General features: G+C 38.1%; 1 protein-coding gene and 1 pseudogene across 1 annotated transcript; one reads left to right on the forward strand and one right to left on the reverse strand.

The window, feature by feature from the left end:
• Positions 1 to 4,678: 4,678 nt before the first annotated feature.
• On the forward strand, positions 4,679 to 6,806 carry LOC145041461 (cytochrome P450 CYP749A22-like). Its single transcript, XM_078989539.1, has 5 exons — positions 4,679 to 5,026; positions 5,129 to 5,352; positions 5,445 to 5,674; positions 5,818 to 6,181; positions 6,286 to 6,806. The coding sequence occupies exons 1-5, from the start codon at positions 4,750 to 4,752 to the stop codon at positions 6,712 to 6,714; spliced, it is 1,524 nt and encodes a 507-aa protein (XP_078845665.1). The 5' UTR covers positions 4,679 to 4,749; the 3' UTR covers positions 6,715 to 6,806.
• A 23-nt stretch (positions 6,807 to 6,829) lies between these two features.
• On the reverse strand, positions 6,830 to 8,578 carry LOC145041463 (cytochrome P450 89A2 pseudogene; annotated as a pseudogene).
• Between the last annotated feature and the right edge of the window lie 6,678 nt (positions 8,579 to 15,256).

A 15,256-nucleotide genomic window follows, 5' to 3' on the forward strand; every position in this document is an offset into this window, starting at 1 on the left:
TGATAAATAGTTATAGATTTTCTCAAAAGATCATAATGTATTTAGCTCTAAGAACTAAAAGTGACCCCATCATTAGAGCTAAGTGAGCTTCCAACAAGAAAGCCATCACTATGGTTCATTGGATTTTCAATTATAATAAAATTTCATGGCACATTTGAAGTACACGGTTGAATTATAACTACGTTCGTTATTTTGAATTGCATGTCCTTATTTTAAGAATCAAAATTCGTAAGAATGATATATGAAAAAACGGAAAAAAAAAAGGTTTCGGTTTTAATCAAAACCAAATCATTCTCACCTCTAATAATTAAAATATATGGTCCAAATTAAAAAATTATGTTGTATTATGGAAAGAGCATGTTTTATTTACAAAAAAAAATATGTATTTTGAAACATTTTTTTAATATAAATGGTTTTCTAAACAACTATTAAAGATATGAGTGATTTTTCTGAAAAAATAAAATAAAAATAAACAACAGCTTTCATAGAAAATAGTGAACATATAATGGGTTTTAAAAATATTTTTTTTTTAAATGCTCGAAAATTAGATATTTTCATTGTTCTTCCAAAATTAATTTTGTGAATATACCTAGGGAGTTTTATTTTTATTTGTTTTATTTTAAATGTCCGTTTTTTCTCATTTTCTATCCTTTTACTTTTATTTTCTTTAAATAATAGTTTGTGTTTCAGCTTTTTTTTATTTTTTTTTAATCTTTTTTACTGTTATTTAATAACAATTATTTTTATCTTTTTATTTCTGTTTTTTTATTATTTCAAATATCTGCAAAGTAGTCATAAAATTTTGAAAGATTACATAAAAACTTTAAAAAAAAAGCTCCAAACTCTTATAAAAAGAGCTTTTTTATCATATGTTTTTGTTTTTTAAGACCATAAGGTGTGGGTAACTAGATGCAACATCATTTTGGTGCCACATCACATGCCACATCATCAATGGTGTTATAACACCAAGTGAGGAAATGAGCAACATGTTATATTTTGTTATGACACCAACTTTTTTTTCATTTTATAATTTATTTTATTTATTTCGATTTTTTTTTTAAATTTAGAGAAGTATTTTTGAAATTAAAATAAATAAAACATAATGTTTAAAAAGTATAAAAAACAATTAAAAATTTCTAAAAATTAAAATTAACATAAAGACTAAATTACACATAATATCAAAAAAAAAAAAAAAAAAAATAACATCCAAATTCAAAAAAAAAAAAAAAAAAAAAAAAAAATACAACGTTATTCGTTATCGTTATTGTTACCATAGAAGATATGATCCGCCAAATCCTCTCGAAGTTGTCTGTGTTTATTTGCGTCCTGAATGTCAACAACGCGATGCAAATAATCTGTTGTTCCTGGTTGAAGCTGAACGTGTCTAGGCTCCGTTGGGATATAGTGTGCAATATTTCGCCCTTTATCTTCTACTACCATGTTATGCATTATGATACACGCATACATGATATATCGTAAAGTTTCTAAATCCAATGGTCGTGCTGCATGTTCGACTATATGCCACTTCGCCTTCAGCACCCCAAAAGCACGTTCCACATCCTTACGTGTTCCTTCTTGTCTTCTCTTAAAAAATTTGTCTCGTTCTTCAACCGGGTGGCAGAATGCCTTCACGAATGTGGAATACTGAGGATATATTCCATCTGTAAGGTAATACCCATATTTGTATTCGTTTCCATTCACCGTGAAAGGAGCATCCGGGGCTTTTCCATTCAAAAGATCGTCGAATATTGGCGACTGATCAAGAACGTTGACGTCGTTGTTGGAAACCGCAACCCCAAAAAACGCATGCCAAATCCATAAATCTTGAGAAGCGACAGCCTCTAACACCAAAGAAGGTGATCCGTGATGACCACTTGCGTATTGCCCTTTCCATGCTACCGGATAATTTTTCAATTTCCAGTGTGTGCAATCAATGCTTCCGATCATTCCGGGAAACCCATGGCGTTCTTCATGCGCCGCATACAATTCTTGCAAATCATGCAACGAAGGTTTCCGCAAATACACGTCACCAAAAGTTTCAACAACACCCCTTGACAATGTATACAAACTCTCTCTAGCGGTTCTTTCGGACATTCTCATATAGTCGTCCATGGTGTCGGGTGACTCCCTCATAGCCATCAAACGAATGGCCGCAGCACATTTCTGCAACGTTGTAAACCCGCGTCTACCTCTAGCATCATATCTTAATTGAAAAAATTCGTACCTAAACATAAATTAACTACAGTTTAAAAATATATTGCATATGTTGTAAAATTAAAGAAACATGTAGTACATTTTCATTTATTTTGTATAAAAATAAAGTAAAGAAATGATACCAGCTTTCCAAGGCGTTGGCGATTCGTAAAAACACATCCCTACTTAAACGAAATCTTCTTTTGAAGTCTTTCGCCCCGTATACACAATTATCCGCAAAGTAATCGCGATATAGATGTTCGTGTCCTTCCTCGCGATTTCTGTTTAACATCGCACGTCTTGTTAGTAGCGGGGCTGGGTCTGGTTGTAGCAAGTCGGTAGTGTAATAATGATACATCATCCTAAAGAAAATATCGTCATCTGAATCATCGGACGAGTCGAAAGGATCCATATTTTTTTTTTTTGAAGATAATTGAAAGTATGTAGAGAAGAGAAGAGAAAGTGTGAAAATTTTAAAAAAAAAAATAAGAGGTATTTATAGGATAATAAATTGGTTTTTTTTAATAATTAATTTTTTTTAAACCGTTGCATCAAACGGTCAAAATATATCCGTTTCTTCCCGTCGCAACGCCAACGAGATGCCTCCTCAACGAGTTGCAACGAGCAGGAGGGGCGGTGTTCCCCCCGTTATGCAGCCGTTGCGCACGTTCCACGTCGGATACGTTGAATCTCGTTGGTCTCATACCGACTACTCTAAAAAATAAAATTTAGTACGGCTAAACACACCTTACTTTATAAACCACATATCTACCAAATGGCCAATGACCTAGCGGTATGGAATGACCATCTAATATGAGAGGTTAGTGGTTCAAGTCACGGTGGAGACATATGTATTTATTTAGGAGTAGATTAGTTAGTTTGCCGTTTCAAAAAAAAAAATCATATCTTGATTTTTAAATTTTCCCATCATCCTTGAATTTTATACAAAATATTGTTTTAATTGAAAATAAAACGAAGTTTATTAATGATCATTGTAAGATGCATTTAATATAATAGAAACAATTTAAATTTAGATTCCCTATTTGTTATATATATATATATATATATATATATATATATATATATATATATATATATATATATATATATATATATATATATATATATATATATATATATATATATATATATATATATATATATATATATATATATATATATATAGTCTTTTTTGTTGCATTTTTAATATTTATATTGTCAATACATACATTGTACTAATTTTAATTTGATGTTACATGTACTTTATTTCTTCAAACTTATCATTTGAACCAATTTAATTGTAAAATAGTTTCGAATATATAAAACTATAAACGGCGTTTTTGTTTTTTTTTTTTTTTTTTTTAATATAATTTACTCATCAAATAAGAAGTTTTTGACGATTTAATATACCAAACTTTAAGATTTTATGTTTGACTACCAAAAACATTGTATATGTAATATTTAAAATAAAAAAACAGAAATAAAAAAGATAAAAAAAAACTGTTATTAAATAAAACAGTAAAAAAAAGTAAAATAATGAAAAAGATCTGTTATTTAAAAAAAAAAAAAGAAATTGTAAAAAGGTGAAATAAAAGAGGAAAAGATAAAAATCGAATATTTAAAATTATAAAAAATGATAAATAAAAGAGAATGAAAAAAAATACTAATATAGTAAATATTTTTTAAAGTACACTAAAATGTTAAATAGTTTTTTTAAACATATGGTCAAAAACTTGACTAGAAGAAAAATGATAATGTTTCATAATTTTAAAGAATTTGAAACTAAGTATGTGAATAACTGCCAAAGAAAGAAAATTGTCTCACAGGCAAATCAATTGGTATCCAACACACTCTTTTCTAGATCTGGTTTGGATTAATCCCAAGTAAAAGATTCTTACAAAATATCATACTTGTTTTCATACATGTTTTCTGTAATAAAAAAAATTGTTTGTCTAATTTATATAAAGGCAACGTTTTATATGAATCCTACATAAATGATGTCAACTTGTTTATACGATCTTGTCCAAAATCTAAAAGATATATATATATATATATATATATATATATATATATATATATATATATATATATATATATATATATATATATATATATATATATTATAACTGTATAATTAATTACATGATATCGTTCTATTAAATTAATGATTCAATTGGGCCAATAGGACGAGAAGAAAATGATGTAAGAAAGGTTAATATCTAAATAATATTGATTTGACGGATTATGTTGTTTGTATTATAAAAAAAATATGATTAATTATTAAATCTATTTAACCACGCCTCTGGTAGTACATTTGTGTAATCATAATTAGGCCTACCAATATCTTTTAAAAATAATTCAATCTAAACAGCAAGATATGGATAATATTTTAACACGATAAATCATCCAATAAGAATGACATGTTTGAGAGAGAAAGAGGGAAAATTCGTTTTACATAAAGCCATAATTACCCATGGTGTTCTTTTAATTTATTAACTTCCTAACTAAATACACTCTCAATTTTTAATTTGATTCTTATAACTTGAATCAACAAAAATGAAACCCGTTTCTCTTTCACTCACTGTTCTTTCAATTTCTCTCTGTTGTGCTTACCTCATTAAGTTCTTATACAAAGTATGGTGGAAACCAATTTGGATTCAAAGCAAGATGAGATCACATGGAATCAATGGCCCCCCTTATAGATTCTTGCATGGAAACACCAAAGAGATCATGAACATCAAGAAATCCACCGACAGAAAACCAATGGAAGGTTTAGGTCTCCATATTGGACCAAAAGTTCAACCTCACATCTTCTCATGGATCAACACATATGGTAACAAGAAGTTGTAAAACCTATTAATATATGAATATAATAATTTTTGTTTATGATTTGTAGGGTTAAGATGATTTTCTTGCTTCACTAATGCTAATTTAGGTAATACTTTTGTGTGTTGGAATGGTCCAAAACCCGAGTTGGTGATAACGGATCTTGACATTATGAAAGAAGTTATGAACGACAAAAGTGGAGCTTTTCCTAAAGACGATGTTGAAGGGTATTTTAAGATACTATTAGGTGATGGTCTTGTGGTATCAAGTGGTGAAAAATGGATAAAGATGAGAAAACTCGCCAACCATGTTTTTCATGCAAATAGTCTAAGAGTAAGTAGGTCATTAACATCGTGAACAACAAAGAAAATGATAATTTTTGTATCAAACACGAGTAGTAAGTTAATCAACCAATGTGTTTGAAGGATATGACACCGGCAATGGTTGCAAGTGTTGATGTTATGCTAGAAAAATGGAAACAATACGAAGGAAAAGAGATTGAGGTTTATGAAGAGTTTAAGTTGTTAACTTCAGATATCATATCTAGAACAGCTTTCGGAAGTAGTTACGTTGAAGGGAAAGAGATTTTTCAAATGCTCAGGAAGTTGACCGCTATAATTGCTAGAAATGCATACAAGACACGACTTCCCTTCAAGTTAAGTTCCCAACATCTTTTTATTAAGACACTCTTGAAACCTTACTATAAACTTTTGGCATTCTTCAATCAATCATTGCATCAAAAATCAGGTTTAGGGTTTTTCTTTGGTAATAACATATGTATATCGCGTAACTTTTTAGGACAAAGGATGATGCGGAATCTAAAATGATTGACCAAATGATGCGAGAATCTATCATGGACATTGTGAAGAGAAGAGAGAAGGAAGTGAGAGGCGAAATAAATAACTTTGGTAATGACTTTCTTGGATCACTTATGAAGGCTAATCAAAGCTTTGACCATGGCTACAAAGTTACAATACAAGATATAATTGACGAGTTCAAGACGTTTTACATCGCGGGACATGAGACCACCACAGGATTGCTAGCATGGTCGATTTTCCTTCTTGCAGTTCATAAAGATTATCAAGAAAAAGCAAGGGAAGAGAGCTTTAAGTTATTCAACAAAACGAACCCTAATTCTGATGATCTTTCCAGAATGAAAATGGTAATTTTAATTAATTGTTTCCCATTTAACATTAAAAATTCATTCCAAATTGTCCCTAATTCACACTTTTGAGTTTTGAACCTTCTCTCTCGATTGGATTGCAGATAACCATGATCATTAACGAAACCCTAAGACTATTTCCTCCTGTAGTTTCACTTATAAGAAAGTCAAAGCACGATGTTAGTTTGGGAGCACTCAAAATTCCGGGAAATAGAAGACTTAATTTCCCAATTTTATTTGTTCATCACGACACTCGAATATGGGGAGAAGATGCTCATTTATTCAAACCAGAGAGATTTTCCCAAGGAGTTGCTAAAGCTACTAACAACAACCCTGCAATGTTTATTCCCTTCGGTTTGGGGCCTCGAAGTTGTGTAGGATCCAATTTTGCAACTAATCAGGCCAAAATTGCATTGTCTATGATTCTACAAACCTACTCCTTCACCTTGTCTCCTACTTATATTCACTCACCCTGTGAGCTTTTGACTATTTGTCCAAAATTTGGTGTTCCTGTGTTATTTTGTCATCTTTAAAGGTCTTTAGTGGAAAATGTCTTTGATTGGTGGTGAATGAATGTGAGAATCTTTAACTCTTGAAATGATATTTGATTGTATGGTTGATTTTATTGACTACTTCAAGATATACATATATAGAATCACATAATTGTAATTGAATCACATAAATAGATAGATTTGCATTACAAGAGAACTTATACATTCCTTATTTAGGTAATTATGTACGTTATAGACATATTGCTATTTTGTCTAGACCCTGGAAGAGATTTGTGTTCTCAGGGGATTCTTCATGACGACTGTGAACTCCAACTTCTCCGAGAGATCAACATGATAACCTTCGGGAGGACTCCAATGGAAATACCAAATCAAATTGGCAACGAAATATTCCAAATGAAGCAGAGCCAAATCAAACCCTGGACATATCCTTCTTCCTGCACCAAATGGCATCATCTTTATCCCTTTGCTTCCAGTTATATCGAAATCACCATTGATGAACCTCTCTGGCTTGAACTCCATCGGATCTTCCCACACCTTTGGATCCAGACCCATCTCTGCCACCATGAAATTAATGCTCGCACCCTCTGGAATCGTAAACCCTAGAAGTTCTACCTCCTTTGTGACCCTATGGGGGAGAACGAAATGTGCTGGTGGGTGTCTCCTCAGTGCTTCCAAAACCACCGCCTTCAGGTATGGCATTTTCTTTAATTCCTCTTCGTTTATAACAGATTCCGGTTCTACCCCTGGCGGCGGCGGTGGAGGCGGTGGTCCGACGACTGAAATGATTTCGTCGTAAAGCTTGCTCTGAATGTGAGGATACTTCACCAGATTCGCCATGATCCATTGTAGAGCAGTAGACGTGGTGTCTGTGCCGGCGTTAAGGAACTCGCTACACATACTCACCATCTCCTTGTGGGTCAGCTTTCCACCATTTTCATTGTTACCTTCTTCCTCGGGAAGCTGTAGATTTACCAGAGTGTCAACGTACGCCACGATTTGCTCGTCTCGAAATTGGGACTCAGATTTGTTTGTTTCGATTCGAGATTTGATGAACGGAATCAACACCTGTTCTCTATCTTCGCGCAATTGCTCGAACTCTTTCCATCTGTTTGTAAACAATATCTTCCCCAATCTTGGGAGCATAGTCAACACGGTAAATCGACCCGACCCGACTCTCAACAGCATATCACGCTGTACTCGTGCGATTTCATTGATTTGATTCTCGTCAAGCTTCTCTCCGAAGCACATCAGGACCAACAAACAGAACATGGCGTACTGAAAATGATCAACCACCTGGATTCCTGCAACCTCCTTCTGCTCCTGGAGACGACTGATCAGGATATGAAGGACCCACTTGCGAGCCCACGAGTAGGACTTGATGTGAGCGGGATGCAGAATCTCAGAGGCGAGATTGCGTCGGAAGAGGCGCCAAGTAGGGCCGTAGGAGGCTGAGGAGATGTTCATCATGGCGAAGGATTTAGGGCGATCGGAGAAAACTGCGCCTTTTTGAATGAGAACTTGGTGGGCCAGAGAATGGCTGCCGACGAAAATGGAAGGACGAGAACCGATATAAAGAGTGATGAGTGATCCATACCTGGACTTGAGATTTATGAGGGTCGTTTCGAACTCCAAGCGGGACCTTGTTAGCAGTGAGAAGTTGGAGGAAATGAAAGACGGCCCAGGAGGTAGCTTCTTACCGTTTCTCCGGTGGAATAGTAGGGATCTGATAAGGGCGGCGACGCAGAGGGACACGACTACCACGAACCAGGTCTCCATCGTCGACAAAATGAAAGGAAATTAACGATGACCGGCTATCCGTTTTTGATTTCATACAATACAAGTAAACCTCTAGCCTTAAGTCAAACTAGTGTACTTCCTATGCTCCATATGGGTTGGATTGATTTTTGTATTTTTATATGTTGTTGGATCTCATGTAAAAGGTACTTTACAAACAAATCCTTGACATTCAAATCAGAAAAGAAGTTAAAATATGAAAAGTTAGTATAACAATTTGGATCTCATTAGATCTTTGTGATTCTATTCCATCATAACTATTTTGTATTACAAATCATGCAAGAATGTTTGCATGAATTGGTGAATGCTTTGAAAATATATTTTTGGTACATTGTACTTTTAACATGAACCTTGAAAACTCGAGATATCATTCAATAGGTTTATAGATTATAACAACGTACTTTTGAGATAATAACTTTGTCCCCAACAATACCATCCAGAAACAACCCTTAATTTGGTTCTCATGTCGTATGCCATTGAAACAATTAATATACCTTGATACTACCTATACCGGATTTTATCAAAACCCAAAGTTCTCATTGAGTTAAATAAGCAATCCCAAACACCCCTTTGTTAACAATGAGTTATTTGAAGGGGTAAAAAGTTCTTTTCAAAAAGACTTATGTGTTTTCTAAAAACTTTTTAAAAATTATTGACTTTTTGAAAAGCTAATACGTCAATAAGCATTTTTAATAAGCAATCTCAAATCCCAAACACCCCCTAAGAGGAATACATCAATACACTCTAATGACAATTTCTTCTTCCTCTTAAAGCTTCTTTAAAATTAAACGAAAAATAATATATAATAAATGATTATATATTTGAAATATATATATATATATATATATATATATATATATATATATATATATATATATATATATATATAAATAAGTACATAACATGAATATCAATTTTACATTTTGATTTCAACAGTCAATAACTAACATACAAACAACAGTTGCAGAGTTACTTAAAATTATATGTGTTTCCTACACCTTTATCTGGATCACAAATGAATCTATTCATCAATGTATGCAAACTATAATCTCATTAGGTCATGAAAAAAGTTCTTTGATTTCAAGCGTTATTGTAACACCGTAAAAATTTGAACAAATTTTCACTTTTGTAACCCAGAAAATATCATTTGAAATCATAAACAAAACATTGTATCAACATTGTATCAATACAAAACCCAAGATCAAAATATATATAAACTCTGGTATGCGTGTGTACGAATCATGTCGGCGCCTTCCCGCGATCATCACTGGTACCTGAAACACATAACACATAACACTGTAAGCATAAATGCTTAGTGAGTTCCCCAAAATACCACTCTAACACATAATACTCACTCGAAGCTGGAACTCTGTTGACCCTTAGGTCTAGGTGTCTCAGTGGGGCCCTCCAACCCCAACTCTCTATGGGCCCTCTGGCCCTAACTCTGTGGATCCAAAAGTCCTAACTCTGTGGAACCGAAGGTCCTAACTCTGTAACTCTGAATCATGCATAAAACATAATAAATCATAGCACATAAATAACATGCAATTACTCTGCCATATAACTCTAAAATACTCTATCACATAACTCTGTCACCACACTAGGTAAATTATAGTGAGAAGACTCACCTCAGGCGTCTCGGTAAATCTCTGACTCGGTAGAAATATTGCCTAGTCTTCGCCTATTCACATAAATTAAATACTCTTATAAATATAACTCTCGAGACTACACTCAACCTACCATTGGCACCCTCAGGAGGGAAAAAGGCTATTTTACGCTTACTATGTCCGTCAGTCTGGGGGTTGTACGTGGTACTGAAATGCAGTCTAGCACCCAATTCCTCATGGAATTTATTCCAGAATCTAGAGGTGAAACGCACATCTCGGTCTGAGACAATCGAGATCGGTACTCCATGCCGTGCTACCACTTCCTTCACATATATCTCTGCCAAACTCTCTGCAAAAGAGCTCTCGCTAATAGCGAGGAAATGAGCACTCTTCGTCAACCGGTCTACAATCACCCAAATTGCATCGACGCCCCTCGTGGTCCTTGGCAATTTGGTGATAAAGTCCATGGCAATCTGTTCCCACTTCCACTCGAGAATCTCTAATGACTGCAACTTGCCGTGCGGTCTCTGATGCTCGGCCTTAACCCTATGACAAGTTAGGCACCTCTCCACGAACCATGCAACGTCCCTCTTCATACAGGGCCACCAATACTCCCTTTTCAGATCCAAATACATCTTAGTGGCCCCGAGATGGATCGAGAACTTCGATCGATGAGCCTCTTCCATCAAAATGGTACGCGTTCCGCCCACATGCGGTACCTAGATCTGACCCTGAAACATCATAAGCCCCCGACCATCGGTGACGAACTTCGATACTTGCCCGACAACCCGCTCTCTCTTCTGGTTTTCTGGCCTAACGGCCTTGGTCTGAGCTCCTCGAATGGTGTACAACACCGGAGTCATCACGGTCAACCTCATACAAATGTCACGCATCGGAACACTCTCCGCCCTACGACTCAAGGCATCGGCCACCACGTTGGATTTTCCCGGGTGGTACAGGATCTCGCAATCATAATCCTTTACCACAACCAACCATCTCCTCTGTCGCATATTCAGGTTGGGCTGATCCATCAAGTACTTCAGGCTCTTGTGATCCGTGTATATGGTACACCGGACCCCATATAAATAGTGATGCCAGATCTTGAGGGCGAACACCACTGCCCCCAACTCCAAATCATGGGTAGGATACCTCGCCTCATGAGGCTTCAGCTGCCTCGATGCATACGCTATCACATGACCCCTCTGCATAAGTACTGCTCCCAATCCTGATATCAACGCGTCACAATATACCACAAAATCCTCCATTCCCTCCGGAAGGGCTAACACCGGGGCTTCACATAATCTCTGGCGAAGTGTCTCGAAGGAGGCCTGCTGCTCTGGACCCCAAGCAAAAACTACACCCTTCCGGGTCAACTTGGTGAGTGGCACGGCGATCTTGGAGAAATCCCTGATGAATCTCCGATAATAGCCTGCCATCCCTAGAAAACTCCTGATCTCCGTGGGCGACCTCGACACCTCCCAAGTCATCACCGCCTCAATTTTTGCGGGGTCAACCAATATCCCTTTCTAGTTAACGAGATGTCCCAGGAACTGGACCTTTCATAACCAGAAATCACACTTAGAGAACTTGGCATAAAGCCTCTCCGATATCAAAACCCCTAGGATCTCCCTCAAATGCTCCTCATGCTGCTCTCTAGATCTCGAATACACCAAAATGTTGTTGATGAATACGATTACCGAGCGATCCAACATCGGTCTGCACACCCTGTTCATGAGGTCCATGAACACCGCTGGTGCGTTGGTGAGCCTGAAAGGCATCACCACGAACTCGTAATGCCCGTAACGAGTCCTAAATGATGTCTTCTGAATATCCTCATTGCGCACCCTCACCTGATGATATCCAGACCTCAAGTCAATCTTGGAAAACCAAGATGCTCCCTGCAACTGATCGAACAAATAGTCAATCCTCGACATCCGGTGTGAACCATCCTTTTTCTTGACAAAAAGGATAGGAGCTCCCCACGGTGAACTACTCGGCCGAATAAACCCCTTTCCCAGCAGCTCCTGCAGCTGCGAGGATAACTCTTGCATCTCTGGAGGTGTAAGGCGATAGGCGCGGCCCCCAGAACCAAATCAATACTGAACTCCACCTGCCTCACAGGAGGTACACCTGGCAACTCCTTCGGAAATATATCCGGGAACTCACGCACTATCAGAACTTCTCCCACAGACCTCGGTTTCTCCGACTCAACCCTCGCATCCATAACATACGCTATGAATCCCTTACATCCCTACTGAAGACTCTGCCTCGCCCTGGCGGCTGAGCAAAACGCTGAACCGGAATGTGTACCCTCGCCGTACACCGTAAGAACTCCCCCACTAGGGTCTCGCATGGTCACCAGTTGTCGCTCGCAGTTGATGATAGCTCCAAATATGCTCAACCAGTCCATGCCCACGATGACACAGACATCCCCCATCACAATAGGGACCAAATCTATCGGAAACTCAACCCCGAAAATCTTGAGTACACAACCACGAATCACCTCGGTGGCATACACCGCTCTCTCATCCGCTATGGAAACTCTCAGAGGTCGACTCATCGCCTCTCTACTAGTACTGATGTGTCGGCTAAAGGCTAACGATACAAAAGATCGACTCACACCCGAGTCAAATAACACTAGAGCAGGTACAGAATTCACAAGGAAGGTACCTACGCATAACATAATATAAGCACAATCATCACAGAATGTAAAAGAATACATGAAAGAGTACATACCGGCTACGACATTGGGCACTGCGCGGACCTTCTCCGCAGTCAACTGGAAGGCTCTCCCACATGCCTTCGGTGCTTCAACCTTCGCAGGCTGAACATTCGCAGCTCTCACCACAGCAGGGGCTGATCCCGGAAATGCTCCCTGCGCTGACCCCCGCAACTGTGGACACTCTGCCTTCCGGTGTCCAGTCTGGTTGCAATGAAAACAGACTTAAAAACCCTTGGGGCAATCCTTGGCCATGTGCCCCTCCTTGCCACACTTGTAGCAAGACCCTGCTCTACAAATCCCCTTGTGGCTCTTGCTGCACTTGCCACAAGTGCAGCCATTCTGGTTCCCAAATCTCGAATTAGCGGGTTTGACTCGCTTGGCTGCTGGCTGAGACTGAGCCGGCTGCCGATCCTTTCCCTGAGACTCAGCCTCCTCCCTGACTTGGGTCTCCAACTCTATCTCCCTCTTCCGGACATTTGCCTGAAGCTCGGAAAATGTCTGGTACGTCGAGTTCGCCACGAACTCACATATATCCCTCCTCAGAATGCTCAAATATTGGCTCATGCGTGCCTACTCGGAGGACATGTGCTCTGGGCAGAACATCGCCCGGTCATGAAACATCCTCGTAATCACCGTAACAGACTCAGTACCCTGCTTGAGGGTCAGAAACTCCTTGGGCAAACGCTCCCTCTCCACCTGGGGAACGTACTCATATCGAAACATAGCGGTGAACCTCTCCCAGGTCACCGCAACAAGCTCATCAGGCGTAAAGTGCACAGTCACAAACTTCCACCAGTCCTTCGCTCCCAAGCGAAGCTGGTTCAGCGCGAACCGGACTCTCAAATACTCTGGAGATGAGAAAGTAAAGAAACACACCTCTATGTCTGAAATCCACCTCATTGCCGCGATCGGGCCCTGGGTCCCGTCAAACTCTGGTGGTTTTGTGTTGCTGAACTCTCGGAACAACAACGCATCACCACCCTGCGGCCTAGTCGCATCTATAGCTGCAGTGGCCGCAACAACAACAGCCTCAGAAAGAGAAGCGTATCTCTCATCAAATGTCTCCATCAGAGTGGTCTTGATAGACCCGAACATCTCTGGTATCTCTGCCCTGATGGTCGCAGCCACCTCCTCCTAGATGATCTTACGGATCTCCTTATCACCCGAACTGCCGATCACTGGTGTGTGCGCGTCCCAACCATGGTCTCCTTCTGAAATACAACATAAGAATATTAGAGACCCTTTTCGAGTATAAACACACTCGATAACTCCACCCTAATCGTTCCTTGGTGCCCAAAGGATTTTTACTTGGACTGCGTACCAACCCGGTATCTTCAGTAGTACGGGCCCAATACTACCGTCCATACCGCGTTGGCATTCATCCAAAGTCCTCCTCCTTGAGCCTCAAATCCCAAGTACTCTACTCTTTCTATAATGTGATACTCACTAACAAAACTCTCATAAGCACCTCGATGCTATCTAAATCACTCTTAAGCATCTCTAGTAGTGAAACCCCTAGACTAAGGCATCATATATCAGGCCACTCTAGTCCTAATAAGAATACCTAGTCTACTCTAGCATGCATATCGTAACTCATCATATAGCACACATAACATATCTGATAATCACTTATTAGGAGGGTATTTTGGGAAATCACCATTCGGGCGCTGGCTGATCGTACACACAGCTCTGCTTTGTTTGTCTCAAGACTCTTTTTACTCTTTTTCAAAAAAAAATATTAATTTTAAAAGTTTCTTCAAATCCCCAGTTTGAGTTCAGATACGCCCGAAGATATATCTGAATCTCTCAAACCAAGGCTCTGATACCAACTTGTAACACCGTAAAAATTTGAACAATTTTTCACTTTTGGAACCCATAAAATATCATTTGAAATCATAAACAAAACATTGTATCAACATTGTATCAATACAAAACCCAAGATCAAAATATATATAAACTCTGGTATGCGTGTGTACGAATCATGCTGGTGCCTTCCCGCGATCATCACTGGTACCTGAAACACATAACACATAACACTGTAAGCATAAATTCTTAGTGAGTTCCCCAAAATACCACTCTAACACATAATAGCCACTCGAGGCTAGAACTCTGTTGACCCTCAGGTCTAGGTGTCTCAGTGGGGCCCTCCAACCCCAACTCTCTATGGGCCCTATGGCCCTAACTCTGTGGACCCAAAGGTCCTAACTCTGTAACTCTGAATCATGCATAACACATAATAAATCATAGCACAGAAATAACATGCAATTACTCTGGCATATAAATCTAAAATACTCTATCACATAACTCTGTCACCACACTAGGTAAAGTATAGTGAGAAGACTCACCTCAGGCGTCTCGGTAAATCTCTGACTCGGTAGAAATATTGCCTAGTCTTCGCCTATTCACATAAAGTAAATACTCTTATAAATATAACTCTCGA

Source organism: Lactuca saligna, chromosome 4 (genome assembly GCF_052625555.1).
Source record: "Lactuca saligna cultivar CGN05327 chromosome 4, ASM5262555v1, whole genome shotgun sequence".
Lineage (NCBI taxonomy): Eukaryota > Viridiplantae > Streptophyta > Magnoliopsida > Asterales > Asteraceae > Lactuca > Lactuca saligna.